The 18,224-nt window shown below is 45.6% G+C and overlaps 1 protein-coding gene across 4 annotated transcripts in view; it reads left to right on the forward strand.

Moving 5' to 3' along the window:
- The window catches only part of unc13d (unc-13 homolog D (C. elegans)), a 197,824-nt gene that overhangs the window by 143,921 nt on the left and 35,679 nt on the right, over positions 1–18,224 (forward strand). For all 4 annotated transcript variants that reach the window (XM_063030886.1, XM_063030889.1, XM_063030887.1 and 1 more), the window contains 3 exons: positions 8,487–8,579; positions 9,250–9,486; positions 13,940–14,008. In XM_063030886.1, coding sequence (XP_062886956.1) covers positions 8,487–8,579; positions 9,250–9,486; positions 13,940–14,008 — 399 coding nt within the window. The remainder of the gene's footprint in view (positions 1–8,486; positions 8,580–9,249; positions 9,487–13,939; positions 14,009–18,224) is intronic.

The raw sequence follows: 18,224 nt of genomic DNA on the forward strand, positions 1-18,224 counted from the left end.
CTGCCTGGGAAGAGCTGCCAGGGTTGGTGGGGGAGGCAAATATCCCGGAGGCATTTGAGAGGCGCTTGGATGTTCATGTGAATGTGCAGGTAATGGAAGGGTGTGAGCATTGTGTCAGCAGAAGAAATTAGTTTAGTTTAGTTTAGTTTAACTAACTCAGCACAACATTAGGGTTTTCACGTGCCTCTTCTATTTTCTGTGATGTGGTTGCCTTGGGGTCAATACAGCAGAAGTTCACTTGAATGATTGTTGAAATAGGACAGGAAGGATGTAGGCTTAAAAGAATCAGAAAAACTGTCATTGAAGGCTGGACTTTGGGGCTGAGAGGGAAGTCAGATCAGTCATGATGAAATGGCAGAGCAGACTTGATGGGCCTAATGGCCTAATTCTGCTCCTATGTCTTATGGTCTTTTGGAAAGTGATGGAAGTCTGGAAAGGAAGAGGCAAAGAGGTGGATTCCTCAGGCTGCCAAGTTTAAAATTTGGGTTATAGTCTCAGGCTATGGGTCAACTGGTTAAGGTCAAGATGAGAAATATATTTAAAGCAAGTTGGAGGACTGAGCATGATTTTTGTACACTGTGACAATTAGGGGATAAGAGAGATCTTCCCAACCACTGAGGTTAGGCTAGCTGGTCTCTAATTTCCTTCCTGCTGCCTTCCTTCTTTCTTAAAGAGTAGAGTGACACCATGCCAGAGTCCAATGATTTTTGAAAGATTATTACTAATGCCTCCACAATCTCTACTGCTACCTCTTTCAGAACTCCAGAGTGCAGTTCATCTGGTCTGAGTGACTGACGTACCTTTGGGTCTTCCAGCTTTTTGAGCACCTTCTTCCTTGTAATAGTAACTGCACTCACTTCTCTTCCTGCACACCCTTCAACATCTGGCACCCTGCTAGTGTCTTGCATAGTGAAGACTGATGCAATATACTCACTTAGTTCATCTGCCATCTCCTTGCCCCGGGTATTATTTCTCCGGCCTCATTTCTAACGGTCCTATATCCACTTTCATCTCTCTTTTATTTTTTACATAGTTGAAAAAGCTTTTTCTATCCACCTTGATATTGTTTGCTAGCTTGTTTTAATATTCCATCTTTTCCTTCCCAAAGATTCTTTCAGTTGCTTTCTGTAGGTTTTTAAAAGCTTCCCAGTCCTCTGTCTTCCCACTAGTTTTCGCTTTGTTGTATACCCTCTCTTTTGCTTTTTCATTAGCTTTGACTTCCTTAGTCAACCACAGTTGTACTATTTTGCCATTTGAGTATTTCTTTGTTTTTGGAATATATTTATTCTGCTCCTTCCTCATTTTTCCCAGAAACTCAGACATTGCTGCTCTGCTGTCATCCCTGCCAGCATCTCCTTACAATTTACTTTGGCCAACTCCTCTCTCATACCACTGTAATTTCCTTTACTCCACTGAAATACTGCTACGTCAGACTTTACTTTCTCTTTATCAAATTTCCATAAGACCATAAGACCATAAGACAATAAGACAAAGGAGCAGAAGTCAGCCATTCAGCCCATCGAGTCTGCTCCGCCATTTTATCATCAGCTGATCCATTCTCCCATTTAGACCCACTCCCCTGCCTTCTCACCATAACCTTTGATGCCCTGGCTACTCAGATACCTATCAATATCTGCCTTAAATACACCCAGTGACTTGCCCTCCACTACTGCCTTTGGCAACAAATTCCATAGATTCACCACCCTCTGGCTAAAAAAATGTCTTTGCTTTTCTGTTCTGAATGGGCGCCCTTCAATCCTTAAGTCATGCCCTCTTGTACTAGACTCCCCCATCATGGGAAACAACTTCGCCACATCCACTCTGTCCATACCTTTCAACATTCGAAATGTTTCTATAAGGTCTCCCCTCATTCTTTGAAACTCCAAGGAATACAGTCCAAGAGTGGACAAACGTTCCTCATATGTTAACCCTCTCATTCCTGGAATCATTCTAGTGAATCTTCTCTGTACCCTCTCCAATGTCAGCACATCCTTTCCTAAATAAGGAGACCAAAACTGCCCACAGTACTCCAAGTGAGGTCTCACCAGCGCCTTATAGAGCCTCAACATCACATCCCTGCTCCTATACTCTATTCCTCTAGAAATGAATGCCAACATTGCACTCACCTTCTTCACTACCGACTCAACCTTAAGGATATCCTGTACGAGGACTCCCAAGTCCCGTTGCATCTCAGAACTTCGAATTCTTTTCCCATTTAAATAATAGTCTACCCGTTTATTACTTCTGCCAAAATGGATAACCATACACTTTCCAACATTGGACTTCATTTGCCACTTCTCTGCCCATTCTTCCAATCTATGCAAGTCTCTCTGCAGACTCTCCGTTTCCTCAGCACTACCGGCCCCTCCACCTATCTTCGTACCGTCAGCAAACTTAGCCACAAAGCCATCTATTCCATAATCCAAATTGTTGATGAACAATGTAAAAAGAAGTGGCCCCAACACAGACCCCTGTGGAACACCACTGGTAACCAGCAGCCAACCAGAATAGGATCCCTTTATTCCCACTCTCTGTTTCCTGCCAATCAGCCAATGCTCTATCCACGTATGTAACTTTCCCGTAATTCCATGGGCTCTTATCTTGTTAAGTAGCCTCATGTGTGGCACCTTGTCAAAGGCCTTCTGAAAATCCAAATGTACAACATCCACTGCATCTCCCTTGTCTAGGTAATTTTCTCAAAAAATTGTAATAGGTTTGTCAGGCAGGATTTTCCTTTCAGGAATCCATGCTGAGTTCTGCCTATCTTGTCATATGCCTCCAGGTACTCTATAACCTCATCCTTGACAAGCAACTCCAACAACTTCCCAACCACGGATGTCAAGCTAACAGGTCTATAATTTCCTTTTTGCTTCCTTGCCCCCTTCTTAAATAGCGGAGTGACATTTGCAATCTTCCAGTCCTCCAGAAGCATGCCAGAATCTATCGACTTTTGAAAGATCATCGCTAATGCCTCCGCAATCTCCACAGCTACTTCCTTCAGAACTCGAGGGTGCATTCCATCTGGTCCAGGAGATTTATCTACCTTTAGACTATTCAGCTTCCTGAGTACTTTCTCTGTCGTAATTGTGACTGCGCACACTTCTCTTCCCTGCCACCCTTGAGTGTCCGGTATACTGCTGATGTCTTCCTCAGTGAAGACTGATGCAAAATACTCGTTCAGTTCCTCTGCCATCTCCTTATCTCCCATTACAATTTCTCCAGCATCATTTTCTATCGGTCCTATATCTACTCTCACCTGTCTTTTACTCTTTATATACTTGAAAAAGCTTTTAGTATCCTCTTTGCTAGCTTCCTTTCATAGTTAATCTTTTCTCTCTTAATGACCTTCTTAGTTTCCTTTTGTAAGGTTTTAAAAACTTCCCAATCCTCTGTCTTCCCACTAATTTTTGCTTCCTTGTATGCCCTCTCCTTTGCTTTAACTTTGGCTTTGACTTCTCTTGTCAACCACAGTTGCATCCTTTTTCCATTCGAAAATTTCTTCTTTTCTGGAATATACCTGTCTTGTACCTTCCTCACTTCTCGCTTAAACTCCAGCCACTGCTGCTCTGCCGTCTTTCCCGCCAGTATCCCTTTCTAGTCAACTTTGGCCAGTTCCTCTCTCATGCCACTGTAATTTCCTTTACTCCACTGAAATACCGACACATCAGATTTCAGCCTCTTTTTCAAATTTCACAGTGAACTCAATCATGTTATGATCACTGTCTCCTAAGGGTTCCTTCACCTCAATCTCTCTAATCACCTCCGGTTCATTACACAATACCCAATCCAGTACAGCCGATCCCCTAGTGGGCTCAACAACAAGCTGTTCTAAAAAGACATCTCGCAGACATTCTACAAATTCTCTCTCTTGAGATTCAGTGCCGACCTGATTTTCCCAATCCACTTGCATGTTAAAATCCCCTACAATTATCATAACACTGCCCTTCTGACAAGCCTTTTCTATTTCCTGTTGTAATTTGTAGTCCACATCACTGCAGCTGTTTGGAGGCCTATAAATAACTGCCGTCAAGGTCCTTTTACCCCTGCGATTTCTTAGCTCAACTCATAAAGATTCTGCACTTTCCGATCCTATATCACCTCTTTCTAATGATTTAATATCATTTCTTACCAATAAAGCCACGCCTCCCCCTCTGCCTACCTTCCTATACTTCCGATACATCGTGTATCCTTGGACATTCAGCTCCCAGAGACATGCATCCTTTAGCCACATCTCAGTGATGGCCACAATATCAAGTCGAATTCAATCATACTGTGATCATGTCTCCTATGGGTTCCTTTACCTTAAGCTCCCTAATTGCCTCTGGTTCATTACATAACACCCAATCCAGTATAGCTGATCCCCAGTAGGCTCAAGGACAAACTGCTCTAAAAAGCCATCTCAGAGGCAATCAACAAATCTACCCTCTTGAGATCCATTACCAACCTGATTTTCCCAATTGACCTGCATGTTAAAATTTCCCATGACTATTATAAGATTGCCTTTTTGACACACCTTTTCTATTTCCTATTGTAACCTGTGGTCCACATCCCAGCTACTGTTTGGAGGCCTGTATATAGCTGCTACTGTATCAGGTTCGTTTTACTCCTTGCAGTTTCTTAACACAGCCCACAAGGATTCAACACCTTCTGATCCTACATCACATCTTTCTACTGATTTGATGCCATTCTTCACCAGCAGAAGCATGCCATCCACTCTGCCTACCTTCCTATCCCTCCGATACAATATGTAACCTTGGACATTCAGCTCCCAACTACAACCATCCTTCAGCCACGATTCAGTGATGGCCACAATATCATACCTGGCAATCTGTAAAAGTGCAACAAGATCATCCACCTTATTTCTTATACTCTGTGCATTGAGATACATCACTTTGAGTTCTGTATTTGCTACCCTTTTGGATTCTGCATCCCTGATGCACTGATACTCACCCTGCTGGCTGCAATTGTGTCCTATCACGTGCCTACCCTTCCTGACAATCTGACTGCATGCTATCTTTGCTTTTTTACCATCCATCCTATCCTGAGCCCCTCCACTACAGTTTCCATTCCCCAGCCAAATTAGTTTAAACCCTTCACACCAGCTCTAACAATCCTGCCCAAGAGAATATTGGTTTCCCTTGGGTTCAGGAGCAACCTGTCCCTTTTGTGTAGGTCGTACTTCCCCCCTGAAGAGATCCCAATGATGCAAAAACCTGAAGCCCTGCCTCCTGCACCAGCTTCTCATAAAACATAGAATAGTACAGCACAGTACAGGCTCTTCGGCCCACAATGTTGTGCCGACCCTCAAACCCTGCCTCCCATATAAGCCCCCACCTTAAACTCCTCCATATACCTGTCTAGTAGTCTCTTAAACTTCACTAGTGTATCTGCCTCCACCACTAACTCAGGCAGTGCATTCCACGCACGAACCACTCTCTGAGTAAAAAACCTTCCTCTAATATCCTCCTTGAACTTCCCACCCCTTACCTTAAAGCCATGTCCTCTTGTATTGAGCAGTGGTGCCCTGGGGAAGAGGTGCTGGCTATCCACTCTATCTATTCCTCTTATTATCTTGTACACCTCTATCATGTCTCCTCTCATCCTCTTTCTCTCCAAAGAGTAAAGCCCTAGCTCCCTTAATCTCTGATCATAATGCGTACTCTCTAAACCAGGCAGCATCCTGGTAAATCTCCTCTGTACCCTTTCCAATGCTTCCACATCCTTCCCATAGTGAGGGGACTAGAACTGGACACAGTACTCCAAGTGTGGCCTAACCAGAGTTTTATAGAGCTGCATCATTACATTGCGACTCTTAAACTCTATCCGTCGACTTATGAAAGCTAACACCCCATAAGCTTTCTTAACTACCCTATCCACCTGTGAGGCAACTTTCAGGGATCTGTGGACATGTACCCCCAGATCCCTCTGCTCCTCCACACTACCAAGTATCCTGCCATTTACTTTGTACTCTGCCTTGGAGTTTGTCCTTCCAAAGTGTACCACCTCACACTTCTCCGGGTTGAACTCCATCTGCCACTTCTCAGCCCACTTCTGTATCCTATCAATGTCTCTTTGCAATCTTTGACAATCCTCTACACTATCTACAACACCACCAACCTTTGTGTCGTCTGCAAACTTGCCAACCCACCCTCCTACCCCGACATCCAGGTCGTTCATAAAAATCACGAAAAGTAGAGGTCCCAGAACAGATCCTTGTGGGACACCACTAGTCACAACCCTCCAATCCAAATGTACTCCCTCCACCACCACCCTCTGCCTTCTGCAGGCAAGCCAATTCTGAATCCACCTGGCCAAACTTCCCTGGATCCCATGCCTTCTGACTTTCTGAATAAGCCTACCGTGTGGAACCTTGTCAAATGCCTTACTAAAATCCATATAGATCACATCCACTGCACTACCCTCATCTATATGCCTGGTCACCTCCTCAAAGAACTCTATCAGGCCTGTTAGACATGATCTGCCCCTCACAAAGCCATGCTGACTGTCCCTGATCAGACCATGATTCTCTAAATCCCCATAGATGCTATCTCTAAGAATCTTTTCCAACAGCTTTCCCATACAGACGTAAGGCTCACTGGTCTATAATTACCCGGACTATCCCTACTACCTTTTTTGAACAAGGGGACAACATTCACCTCCCTCCAGTCCTCCGATACCATTCCCGTGGACAACGAGGACATAAAGATCCTAGCCAGAGGCTCAGCAATCTCTTCTCTTGCCTCGTGGAGCAGCCTGGGGAATATTCCGTCAGGCCCTGGGGACTTATCTGTCCTAATGTATTTTAACAACTCCAACACCTCCTCTCCCTTAATATCAACATGCTCCAGAACATAAACCTCACTCATATTGTCCTCAGCATCATCAAGTTCCCTCTCATTGGTGAATACCGAAGAGAAGTATTCATTGTGGACCTCGCTCACTTCCACAGCCTCCAGGCACGTCTTCCCACCTTTATCTCTAATCGGTCCTATCTTCACTCCTGTCATCCTTTTTTCCTTCACATAATTGAAGAATGCCTTGGGGTTTTCATTTACCCTACTCACCAAGGCTTTCTCAGCCACGCATTTATCTGCCAAATCATCCAGTTTCTACCCTCACCGGCACATGGCATAGACAGCAATCTAGAATTTACTACCTGCGGTCCAGCCTCTCAGCTTTCTGCCTGGCTCTCTGAATTCTCTCGTCAGGACCTCTTTGCTTTCCTTCCTATGTCATTGTTACCAATATGTACCGAGACATCTGGCTGCTCTCCCTCCCCTCCAAAATATTGTGGACACGACCTGAGACATCCTGACTCTGGCACCTGGGAGGCAACCAACCATCTGTGTGTCCAGTTCACATCCACAAAGTCTCCTGTCTGTTCATCTGACTATCGAGTCCCCTATCATTACCACTCCCCGCTTTTCCCCCTTTCCCTTCTGCACCACAGACCCATGCTCAGTGCCAGTAACCCGGTCTCCGTAGCAATCCCCTGGGAGGTCATCCCTCACAACAGTACCCAAAATGGTATACTTATTATTGAGGGGAATGGCTACAGGGGTGCTCTGAACTAACTGCCTATTCAATTCCCATTCCTTCTCCTGACAGTCACCCAGCTACTCACCTCCTGCAATCTAGCGGTGACTACTTCCGTGTAACTCCAGTCTATGATCTCCTCACTCTCCCAGCTCCGCTAGCATACCTTCTGAGGGTCTTTCGGCTATGGGGGATAAGCAGCGGCCACACAATGCTACCCACACGTGCACCTGCCCTGGCCAGACTAGCGCTTGGAAGTTGGAGTCTGGGTTGTTTAGTGTGTTACCACTCTCCTTTTTGTGCATGGTACACCTGTAACCATATTCGTGGATATAACATAACAGGCTACTCGTCCCCTCAAGCCTACCCCACTATTCAACAAGATCTGATCTTGGCCTCGACACTCCTCTCGTACCTGTTCCCCATCAGACTAGCGAAATAAGCCAGAGCACCTGCAGAATCTCTTGTGTTTATGACACATTAATCCAATCACTTGTTGCTGTAGTCAGAAGTGACTAAAAATCGCAGGTGGTTGATGCATATTTCCCACAATGAAGTGTGTTGGTAACTAATGCTGGTTACCCATCTAGTGGCTGTCCAACAACCCCACATGGAAGGTAGGGTAGACTTTGCAAAAGGATGAAGCTCCCCTTGGCTGTGGTACGCTTGATCCAGACCAAAGGTCTAACCCCTCCACAGGAGGCCACCTAGAGAGTCAGACTTGGGCACAAATCCTTCCTAAATTTATCATGGAATGGGGTAATTTGTCCGATCCTGACCCCTAAATACCACTCCTCCCCTCTTTAGTTCCCCTGAGTAGAAGTGAAAAGCAAACATTCTCCAGTCTGCAGAGGTAAGACAGCGTGCCAGTCACACTAACATCTTGAAACCCCATCCCGTCTGTTTACCGGTAGTGAGGCTGGAAGACTCATGGACTCCTCCTGTTACAGGATATGTGCAAAATTGCGTTAATGTACTGTCGACTCATTGAGCAGAAGGCAGAGGAACTGTCGTCCAGGGGAGACCAAGAAAACACAAATGATGTGAGTACTGACTGCACCTCGTTAATCTGTATTTCATCAAACAATTTGCATTTCATTAATATTCGACTATAGTTAACAGTAATCTATGATGTACTAAGAATTCACATAACAAGACGACATTACTGGGAAGCCTGGGGAGTTAATGATAGAGAGAATTGGATGTAAAAAATATTAAAAAAGGAATTATTTATTCTCAGGCACAGCCTGACACTGAGAGGTAATGTGGTGTGCCTTCTCTGTCAAACCTGATCAAAGGAGGGCCTTAGGTCGAGAAAGCCTCAATATTGGCCAAGTGAGAAAGGAAATAGAGTCTTAGAGTGACGCAGGCTCTTTGGTGCAACTTGTATGTGCTGATCAAGTTACCCAACCATATGCCCAAGTAAGGACTGAGTGTTACCCAGATGAAAAATCAACTCGAGAGTTCCCAGCCTCACCCAGATACCACAAGAGGTGCAGCTGATGTAACTCATCTATCCTGACAAGCATACAACTGGAGGAGGCCATTTGGATGCTGGGATCTGCTTTGCCACCTAATGGTTCATGAATGTTGTTCTTGTCCCTGTTATAAACCTTGTCCTTTAAATGTTCACCACTTCAAAAACAAATCCATGATGTGAGTGGAGGACAGCCGGAAATTAATCAATAACTTTTTTTCGCTATGCTTTCCTAGTCAGATGTGAATGCTGTGAGGTCGCTGCAGCTCTGCGTGGTTCTCAACAACATGAGGCATCTTCGGGAGGTCATTTCGCAGTTGCCAGAAGACCTGGACTGGCAAGGGCTAAAGGAGGACACTGCCAGCATGATCTCACTGGATCAGATCCAGAACACGCTACACACCCAGCTCAAGAGGGTCAACGATCAAATCAACAATAAGATCCAGGGTGTGATCCAAACCCTCGCACAGAAGGTATTGGAAATATTCCAGTGGGCACCAAACAGGAAAACATGGAGGCTGAAATTCTGGGCAACTGCTTTGACATGAGTTGAGTTAATAATTAGACACCTGGTTACAAGTCCATCCATTTCAATGACCGTTATTCTCTTTCTTTTAAGCCAACCTTCTTTCCAATTTCAGATTCTCACCCCAAAAACTGTTCAAGTGAACTTTTGCTATGCTGATCCCAAGGCAACCATGTCATAGAACATAGAACTGTACAGCATAGGAACACAATGTTGCGGTGAATTAATTAAACTGGTAATTAAATACATAACTAATATGCCTACACAATGTTCACATCCTTCCAGAAGTTTGAGAATTTCAGGGGAGAGAAGTGAGTGAAGTTGCCATTACTACGGAGAAAGTGCTCGGGAAACTGAAAGGCCTGAAGCTAGATAAAATACCTGGACCAGATGGTCTACACCCCAGGGTTCTGAAAGAGGTGGCTGGAGAGATTATGGAGGCATTAGTAATGACCTTTCAAGAATCAGCAGTTTCTGGCATGGTTCCAAGGGACTGGAAAATTGCAAATGTTGCTCCACTCCTCAAGGGAGAGGAGCAGAAGAAAGGAAATTATAGGCTAGTTCATCTGACCTATGTCGTCGGGAAGATGTTGGAGTCAATTGTTAAGGATGTGGTTTTGGTGTACTTGGAGGCATGTGATAAAATAGGCCAAAGTCAGCATGGTTTCTGTAAGAGAAAATCTTGCCAGACAAATCTGTTGGAATTCTTTGAAGAAATAACAAACAGGATAGACAAAGGAGAATTAGTGGATTTTGTGTACTTGGATTTTCAGAAGGCCTTTGACAAGGTGCCATACATGAGGCTGCTAAATGAAGTAAGAGCCCATGGTATTACAGGAAAGATTCCAGTATGGATAAAGCAGTGGCTGTTTGTCAGGAGGCAAAAAGTGGGAATAAAAGGAACCTTTTCTGGTTGGCTGTAGCCAGCTGGTGGCATAGTGGCATCAGCGCCGGACTTCGGAGCGAAGGCTCCCGAGTTTGAATCCAGCCAGCTCCCTTGCACACTTTCCATCCGTGCTGGGCTGAGCGTCGAGCTAGCAACTCGACCTCGTGAAAATAAGAAAGCCTGCTAAAAAAATGCCGTCATGACGGCATCCCGATGACTCCATTCGGAGTTAAGGGCTTCCTTTTTCTTCTTCTTTCTGGTCGGCTGCCAGTGACTAGTGGTGTTTCACAGGGGTCTGTGTTGGGACTGCTTATTTTTACATTATATGTCAGTGATTTCGACGACAGAATTGTTGGCTTTGTGGCCAAGTTTGCAGACTTGCTTTACGTGACTGATAGACTGGCTGTCCCACTTTAGGAAGTGATGAAAACTTGTCTGTGGAGGCGAGTCCGGTAAGTCAGAATGAGGTGGGTAATGCTGGAATACTTAGAGGCAGAAACAATGTTAAGGCTTGTTGATCTGAAGTGTTGAGACTCTTTTCTCTCAGATGCTGCCTCAGTTCCCAGCATTTCCTGATTGAGCTTCAGATTTACAGCTTGACTCTATTCTATCTTTGTACAAGCTACAGCAGGGAGGAGGAAACATTCCCTTCTCTCAACAGAATTGCTGAGACATTGGCTTCCCTTGTATGTAAATGGGTCTAGCCAGGGAGACTCTAGTCTAATTTAGTCTGACATTCTCAGGAAGGTGATGTTCTCCAGTGATTACTTAGCTCGTTAAACCATAAATTTCATGATGTTTGGTTAGAAGCAATTATCCAGTTAATATATTGATGACTGATGAGATTTCCTTCGCATGAGTTCTGTCATACGGAGGTGGCTGAGACACAGACACTGAAGTACTAGGGACAGGACTAGGATACAGAGTGAGGGCAAGGACATGGACACGAAAACCGGGAACCCAGAACAGGACTGGACAAGAGAGCTAGGAGCCCGGGCTTGGACTCCGAGCCAGAGACTGGACAAGGATCCAGTACCTGGGTCTTGCCTCTGGCTCGGACCCCAGAACTAGGCAAGGATGAGGCTGGAGTCTTCAGGCTTGAGGCTAGAGGCGAGGCTTGGCAGGAGGCAGGAGGCTGGAGTCTTCAGGCTTGAGGCTAGAGGTGAGGCTTGGCAGGAGGCAGGAGGCTAGAGTCTTCAGGCTTGAGGCTAGAGGTGAGGTTTGGCAGGAGGCAGGAGGCTGGAGTCTTCAGGCTTGAGGCTAGAGGCAAGGCTTGGCAGGAGGCAGGAGGCTGGAGGCTAGAGACGAGGCTTGGCAGGAGGCAGGAGGCTGGGGTCTTCAGGCCAGAGGCTAGAGACTTGAGGCAAGGCTGGAGTCTTCAGGCTTGAGGCTAGAGGCTAGAGACTTTAGGTGAGGCTTGGCAGGAGGCAGGAGGCTGGAGTCTTCAGGCTTGAGGCTAGGCAGGCGGCTGGAGTCTTCAGGCTTGAGGCTAAAGGCTAGAGACTTTAGGTGAGGCTTGGCAGGAGGCAGGAGGCTGGAGTCTTCAGGCTTGAGGCTAGGCAGGAGGCTGGAGTCTTCAGGCTTGAGGCTAGGCAGGCTCCACCTGGGCAGGGCGCAGTTCTCCTGGGCAGGGCGTGGTTCTCCTGGGCAGGGCGCGGATCACCACCCGACGGAGGCATTGAACAGGAAGGGACAGAACCAACCGCAGGTAACGGCAAGATAGCCTGGCTTACCTGGGCGGAGGCAAGGGACAGGAAGGGAGCTAGGTACAGGGTGGCTCCAGGACAAGACTGCAGTTGAGACGAGGCAAGAGTTACCAGCAAGACAAGGCAAGGCTTCAGGCAATGCAAGGCGAGACGAGAACTTCAGGTGAGGCGAGAGTTACCGGCAAGGCAAGGCAGGGCTTCAGGCGAGTAAACAGGAGGGAGAGGAAGGGATACAAGGAGTAAGGACGAGAACAACGCAGCAGCCACGCCCTGGTCTCTGGAGGTATTTATGCAGCCAGCCCCAACGAGCATCAGCTGCCTCAATTAGAGCTCAACAGGAAAAGAAACAGGGTGGAAAGGAAAACCTGGACAAGGGTCGATGGACCAGACCGTGAACCGGAATACGGACTTCACGGACCGGACCATGACAAGTTCAAAGTTCAAAGTTCAAAGTAAAATTTATTATCAGAGTACATACATGTCACCACATACACAACCCTGAGATTCTTTTTCTGCGGGCATACTTAGCAAATCTATAGAACAGTAAATGTAAACAGGATCCGCAAACTGTAAGCAAACTATGCAAATATAGATAATAAATAAATAAATAGCAATAAACAATAAGCATGAACTAACAAGATAAAAGTGTCCTTAAATGAGTGTGGTTATCCATTTTGTTCAAGAGCCTGGTGGTTGAGGAGTAGTAACTGTTCTTGAATCTGATGGTGTGAGTCCTGAGGCTCTTGTACCTTCTACTTGATGGCAGCAGCGAGAAAAGGGCATGGTCTGTGGTGAGGATCTTTAATGGTGGTTGCTGCTTTTCTATGGCAATGTTTCACGTAGAAGTCACGTTTCATGTCAGGAAGTTAGGTTGCAGCTTTATAAAATTGGTTAGACCACATCTGGAATATTGCATTGAATTCTGCTTACCCCATTATAGGGAGGATGTGAAGTCTTTGGAGAGAGTGCAGAAGAGATTTACTAGTTTGGTGCCTAGATTAAAGGGCATGTGCTGTGAGGAGAGGCTGGAAAACCTGTTTTGTTTTATCCCGAGCGGCGGAGGCTGACGAGAGATCTAAACGAGGTGTATGAGACTATGACAGGCATAGATAGCATAGACAGCCAGTACCTGTCTTTCCAGGGTTGAAATGTCTAATATTAGTGGGCATACATTTAACATGGGAAGCGGTAATTTAAAAGAAGATATGCAGACCAAGTTGTTTTTTTTTGCAGAGAGTGGTGAGTGCTTTGAATGTGCTGCTGCGGGAGATAAATATGACAGGGTTGTTTAAGAGGGTTTTAGACAAGCACGTAAAAGTACAGAGAATGGAGGGATATTGACATTTTGTAGGCAGAAGAGATTAGCTTAATTTGGCATTTAATTACTAGTTTAATTAGTTTGGAACAACATCTTGGACTAAAGGAACTGTTCCTGTACCATGTTTCATGTTCTCTATCCCAGTATTGAGCCCGTCAACAAAGGAAGACTGGTCACAGGACACCTACTCAAATGGTAACAAAACTCAGTTTGAACAACCACAGCATTTACCAGGGAATGTCCCCCTCACCCACCTCCTTTGTAGGGCAGTCAGCAGAATGGGAGGCTTCCTGCTTGTCCCAAAGCTCCACCACAGTTCCAGGTTCGACAGTGATTTACCTGTCCCAGCTCCCTTGTAATCGTTTGGTTTAGTTATACTTTGTTAATCCAAGATTTGGGATTTGTCTGTGGCTGTGGATTATTAAAGGTTCAAGCTTCTGACCATACAGGTTAAAGACATAATCAAGTATAAATCCTTTGTGTTTACCAGCTGCAAGCAGACATAAAGAAACACATCCACAGCCTGTCCACATCCAGTCATGAACTGCCATTGGATAATGTGAGTACCACGGCATAGTATTAAAGTCTCAATAATAGCATCTACTTTATTTACCTGCATGCTGTATTGATTCACAGGAGGTAGTGATTGATGTTAAATCCAACAAAGATGGCCCATTCCTAATTACCTTTCAGAAGCTGGTGGTCAGTTGCCACCTTAAACCATGCAGCCCCTCTGGGGAAGATGCTCACAGAGCGCTGCTGGGGATGGTGTTCCAGGATTTGTACCTGGTGATATATTTCCAAGTCAGGAAGGTGTGTGACTTGGAGGGGAACCTGCAGGTGGTGGTGTTGCCCTGTGCCTGATGTCCTTAGACTAAATACTCAACCCCTGAAGTGCTCTTGTAACCACAGTATTTATGTATCTGCTCCAGTTGTGGTCGCTGGTGACCGCCATGACACTGATGATGAGGAATACCGAAGAGGTATGTTTAGACCTGCTTGTTGGAGAAGATCATTGCTTGTCATTTGTGCGGTGAATGTCATTTGTCAGGCCAGGCCTGCAAGCAGCACGATCTAGACAGAGATGGGCTCCTTCATTCATTGAAGCTTTTGAATAGAGTTGTCCATTGTTCAACTATTACCTAACCTTGCCAATTCTTATAATCGAACGAAGGGTATTCGTAATGCAAGTGCAGATGGTTGGGCCTAGGACACTAAATTCTCCAAAGACGTCCTGGGGCTTAGATGACTGACCATCTTCCTTTAACTGAGGTGTGGTCCCTTCGATGCCCATCAGTTTTACCAGAATATTTTGACGCCACTCTTCATCAGATGCTGCCTTGGTGCTTTGGGCAGTCATTTCCACTTCAGCTCTGAGATTCGACTCGTTGGTCCATGTTTGGAGCAAGGCTGCAGTGGAATCAGGAGCGGAGTGCTCCCAGGAAAACTACACTGGTCACCTGTGAGTCAGTGGGATCATAGTCATAGTCATACTTTATTGATCCTGGGGGAAATTGGTTTTCGTTACAGTTGTACCATAAATAATTAAATAGTAATAAAACCATAAATAATTAAATAGTAATATGTAAATTATGCCAGGAAATTATGAAATAAGTCCAGGACCAGCCTATTGGCTCAGGGTGTCTGACCCTCCAAGGGAGGAGTTGTAAAGTTTGAAGGCCACAGGCAGGAATGACTTCCTATGACGCTCTGTGTTGCATCTCGGTGGAATGAGTCTCTGGCTGAATGTACTCCTGTGCCCACCCAGTACATTATGTAGTGGATGGGAGACATTGTCCAAGATGGCATGCAACCTGGACAGCATCCTCTTTTCAGACACCACCGTGAGAGAGTCCAGTTCCATCCCCACAACATCACTGGCCTTACGAATGAGTTTGTTGATTCTGTTGGTGTCTGCTACCCTCAGCCTGCTGCCCCAGCACACAACAGCAAACATGATAGCACTGGCCACCACAGACTCGTAGAACATCCTCAGCATCGTCCGGCAGATGTTAAAGGACCTCAGTCTCCTCAGGAAATAGAGACGCCTCTGACCTTTCTTGTAGACAGCCTCAGTGTTCTTTGACCAGTCCAGTTTATTGTCAATTCGTATCCCCAGTTATTTGTAATCCTCCACCATGTCCACACTGACCCCCTGGATGGAAACAGGGGTTGCCGGTACATTAGCTCTCCTCAGGTCTCCCACCAGCTCCCAGGAAAACTACACTGGTCACCTGTGAGTCAGTGGTACCTCACTCTTTTCATCACGTGGCTGACTACGGAGACCTGACTGATGAGCAGTCATTCATGGGACTGGGTTTGCCCTGCTTTTTGTGAACAAGACACACCAGGCAATTTTCTACATTGGTGGATGCACCCCAGCATTATACGTGTAACAAGTACAGGCTGGCCAGATGCCCAGAGAATCCTGGGGTACAGGTGTTCAGGACCACAACCGGGATGTTTTCTGGTTCCACCGTCATCCAAATATCCATTCTTTCAGCACTTCTCCATGAGGTGTGGCTGAAGACTGGTTCTGTGATAGAAGGAATCCAAATCTTCCTTTTCTTCCTTTTGTTATAAAGTTAAGAAATGCATTGGGGTGTACTCTGGTATTTCTGGTGGAAGGTACATTTGCATGTGGTGAGGACTGCAAAAGTCGCGAGGAAGGCCAGTGGTGAGGACAGCACTGATCATGAAGAGGGCAGAGCTGACTTTCACCTGCTTGTCGCCTTCACACACACAGGAAGTATGGCCACTGAGTCAGGTGCCGAGGAGGGATGGGGATAATCCTGATTCTGGAACAAGAGCTGAGAGCCTCAGAAAACCATTATTTGAAGTATGAGGGGGAAATATGAATAAAATATAGTCTGTTAAAACTTTGTTCAGGTGATGGGTATAGACTTTCTAAATCTAATCACATCCTTGAGTTAAGTGTTGGTACAATTTTAGCCTTCCCACATAAAAATAAAGCAAATCTGTTCACTGTATGAATGGCGGATCTGCACACAGCAGAACATGTAGCTAGTTTAACAGGGTTGTTATTGTCCTTCATTATAACACACACCAGATCACTACCTCAATCCGCTGGCCAGCAGGAACAAAGGATCTCAGCAACCTCTGGCTTTATTATTGTGCAAAGGAAAGGATCAGTGAATTCACTAATGCTTCTCATCCCAAATGAGGAAACCCAAGGCTAGTAAGGAAAATATACACTGGAATATTATTCCTGTCCCTCACCCTCTCTCAACACCAGCCTGGGAGATGGCTGAACACGGATTCCTCAAGGGTTGTTTTTTCCTGTTTGTCCAGTGATAAGATGGAATGATGCAATGATTTACTTATCCTTGGTTGGATCATTTAGTTAGCACAAAATAACCAGTTCAAATCCACTTATTCAGAAGATAAGGAGGGAGGAAGGGTGGATGGAGAGGGAATGGGAAGAGGGAAGGTGGATGCGAGGTGCAGGGAGGAAGAACTGGTGACAGATTAAAGGGAACCAAAAGACAGTCAAAAGAAAGTTTTCTCCATTTTCAGAGTACTAATTCAGCTTCTTTTCTGTCTTCCCAGGCCTTAGAAGTGACAGAGGAAGCTTGGAGGGCTATTTAAAGACAGAAAGGATAGACTAATGTAAATTTATTATCTGTGGTGGGCAAATGATCAGAGTCACTTTTCAGGGTGGGATTAATCTTCATTTAGAAAGATGCAAGACAATGAATGAGCCTGCATTGGTCAGAGTTGACCATGGATGCTATGTCCCAGCTATCTAGATACACAAGCCAGGACAGTACGATATGGAGAGCAAGCTGTTGCCCATGTAGCAAGCTCCCCCTCTCCACGCATCTGATTAACCCAAAGGAACGGCTGAGACCGATACAGTCTGGTACCAGCAGTGTCGCAGGAATTGCTAGTCAACGTTGAATTCAACATACGACTGCCTTTGGGACTCCCACTCCAGATTTTTCACTCAGGGTTGACTTCCAAAGCCTTCCCCATGAGTGGGTGTAGACGCAAGGCAGCAGAGGTTTAAGATCAGAGATCTCCTTCTCCGAGATGAGCTGCCAACCGCGGCTGACCATCCCATCTGCCCAAAGTGACTGGTTTTAAGGCACTGGTAACCCACCTTTGCCACTTCTCCTGTAAGTAGAAATGGTTCTGCTGGGCTTCGTAGCTAAGCTACATGTGAAGGCTAGGAGCTGGACTTGGTTGTCAGAGGCTATTTGAGGCACACGCCATTAGGAGCATTTAATAGGCAGTGGTAGCTTATCCACAGCTATAACAACCTTAGGGAAGACAGGCAACATGGATTTTAAGTAAGGCGAACTCATATCTGAGGAATTTTACTGAATTTTTTATTCAAATAACAAGGCAGGTTGATGAGATGGTGCATTTGTAGCAGTAGGTCTGCTGATTGGGTCCCAGATGACAGGCTGATCAAGAACAGTAAAACCCCACGGGATCCAAAGAAGAGCAGCACATTATCTCCAAAACCTGTTCAATACCAGGAAGCAAAGGGGAGCGTTACATGGGTGTGTTTAAGAGTGGAGAGCATTCCAGAAGGGTCCCTCAGAGCTTCGGACCTAGTCCCTCATCTTTTGACTGTGAACTAAATACTACAGACATGATAAAGGACTTGGATAAGACCATAAGACCATAAGATATAGGAGCAGAAGTAGGCTATTTGGCCCATCGAGTCTGCTCTGCCATTCAATCATGGGCTGATCCAATTCTTCCAGACATCCCAACTCCCCTGCCTTCTCCCCATGCCCTTTGAT

The sequence above is a fragment of the Mobula hypostoma genome, chromosome 22 (genome assembly GCF_963921235.1).
Source record: "Mobula hypostoma chromosome 22, sMobHyp1.1, whole genome shotgun sequence".
Lineage (NCBI taxonomy): Eukaryota > Metazoa > Chordata > Chondrichthyes > Myliobatiformes > Myliobatidae > Mobula > Mobula hypostoma.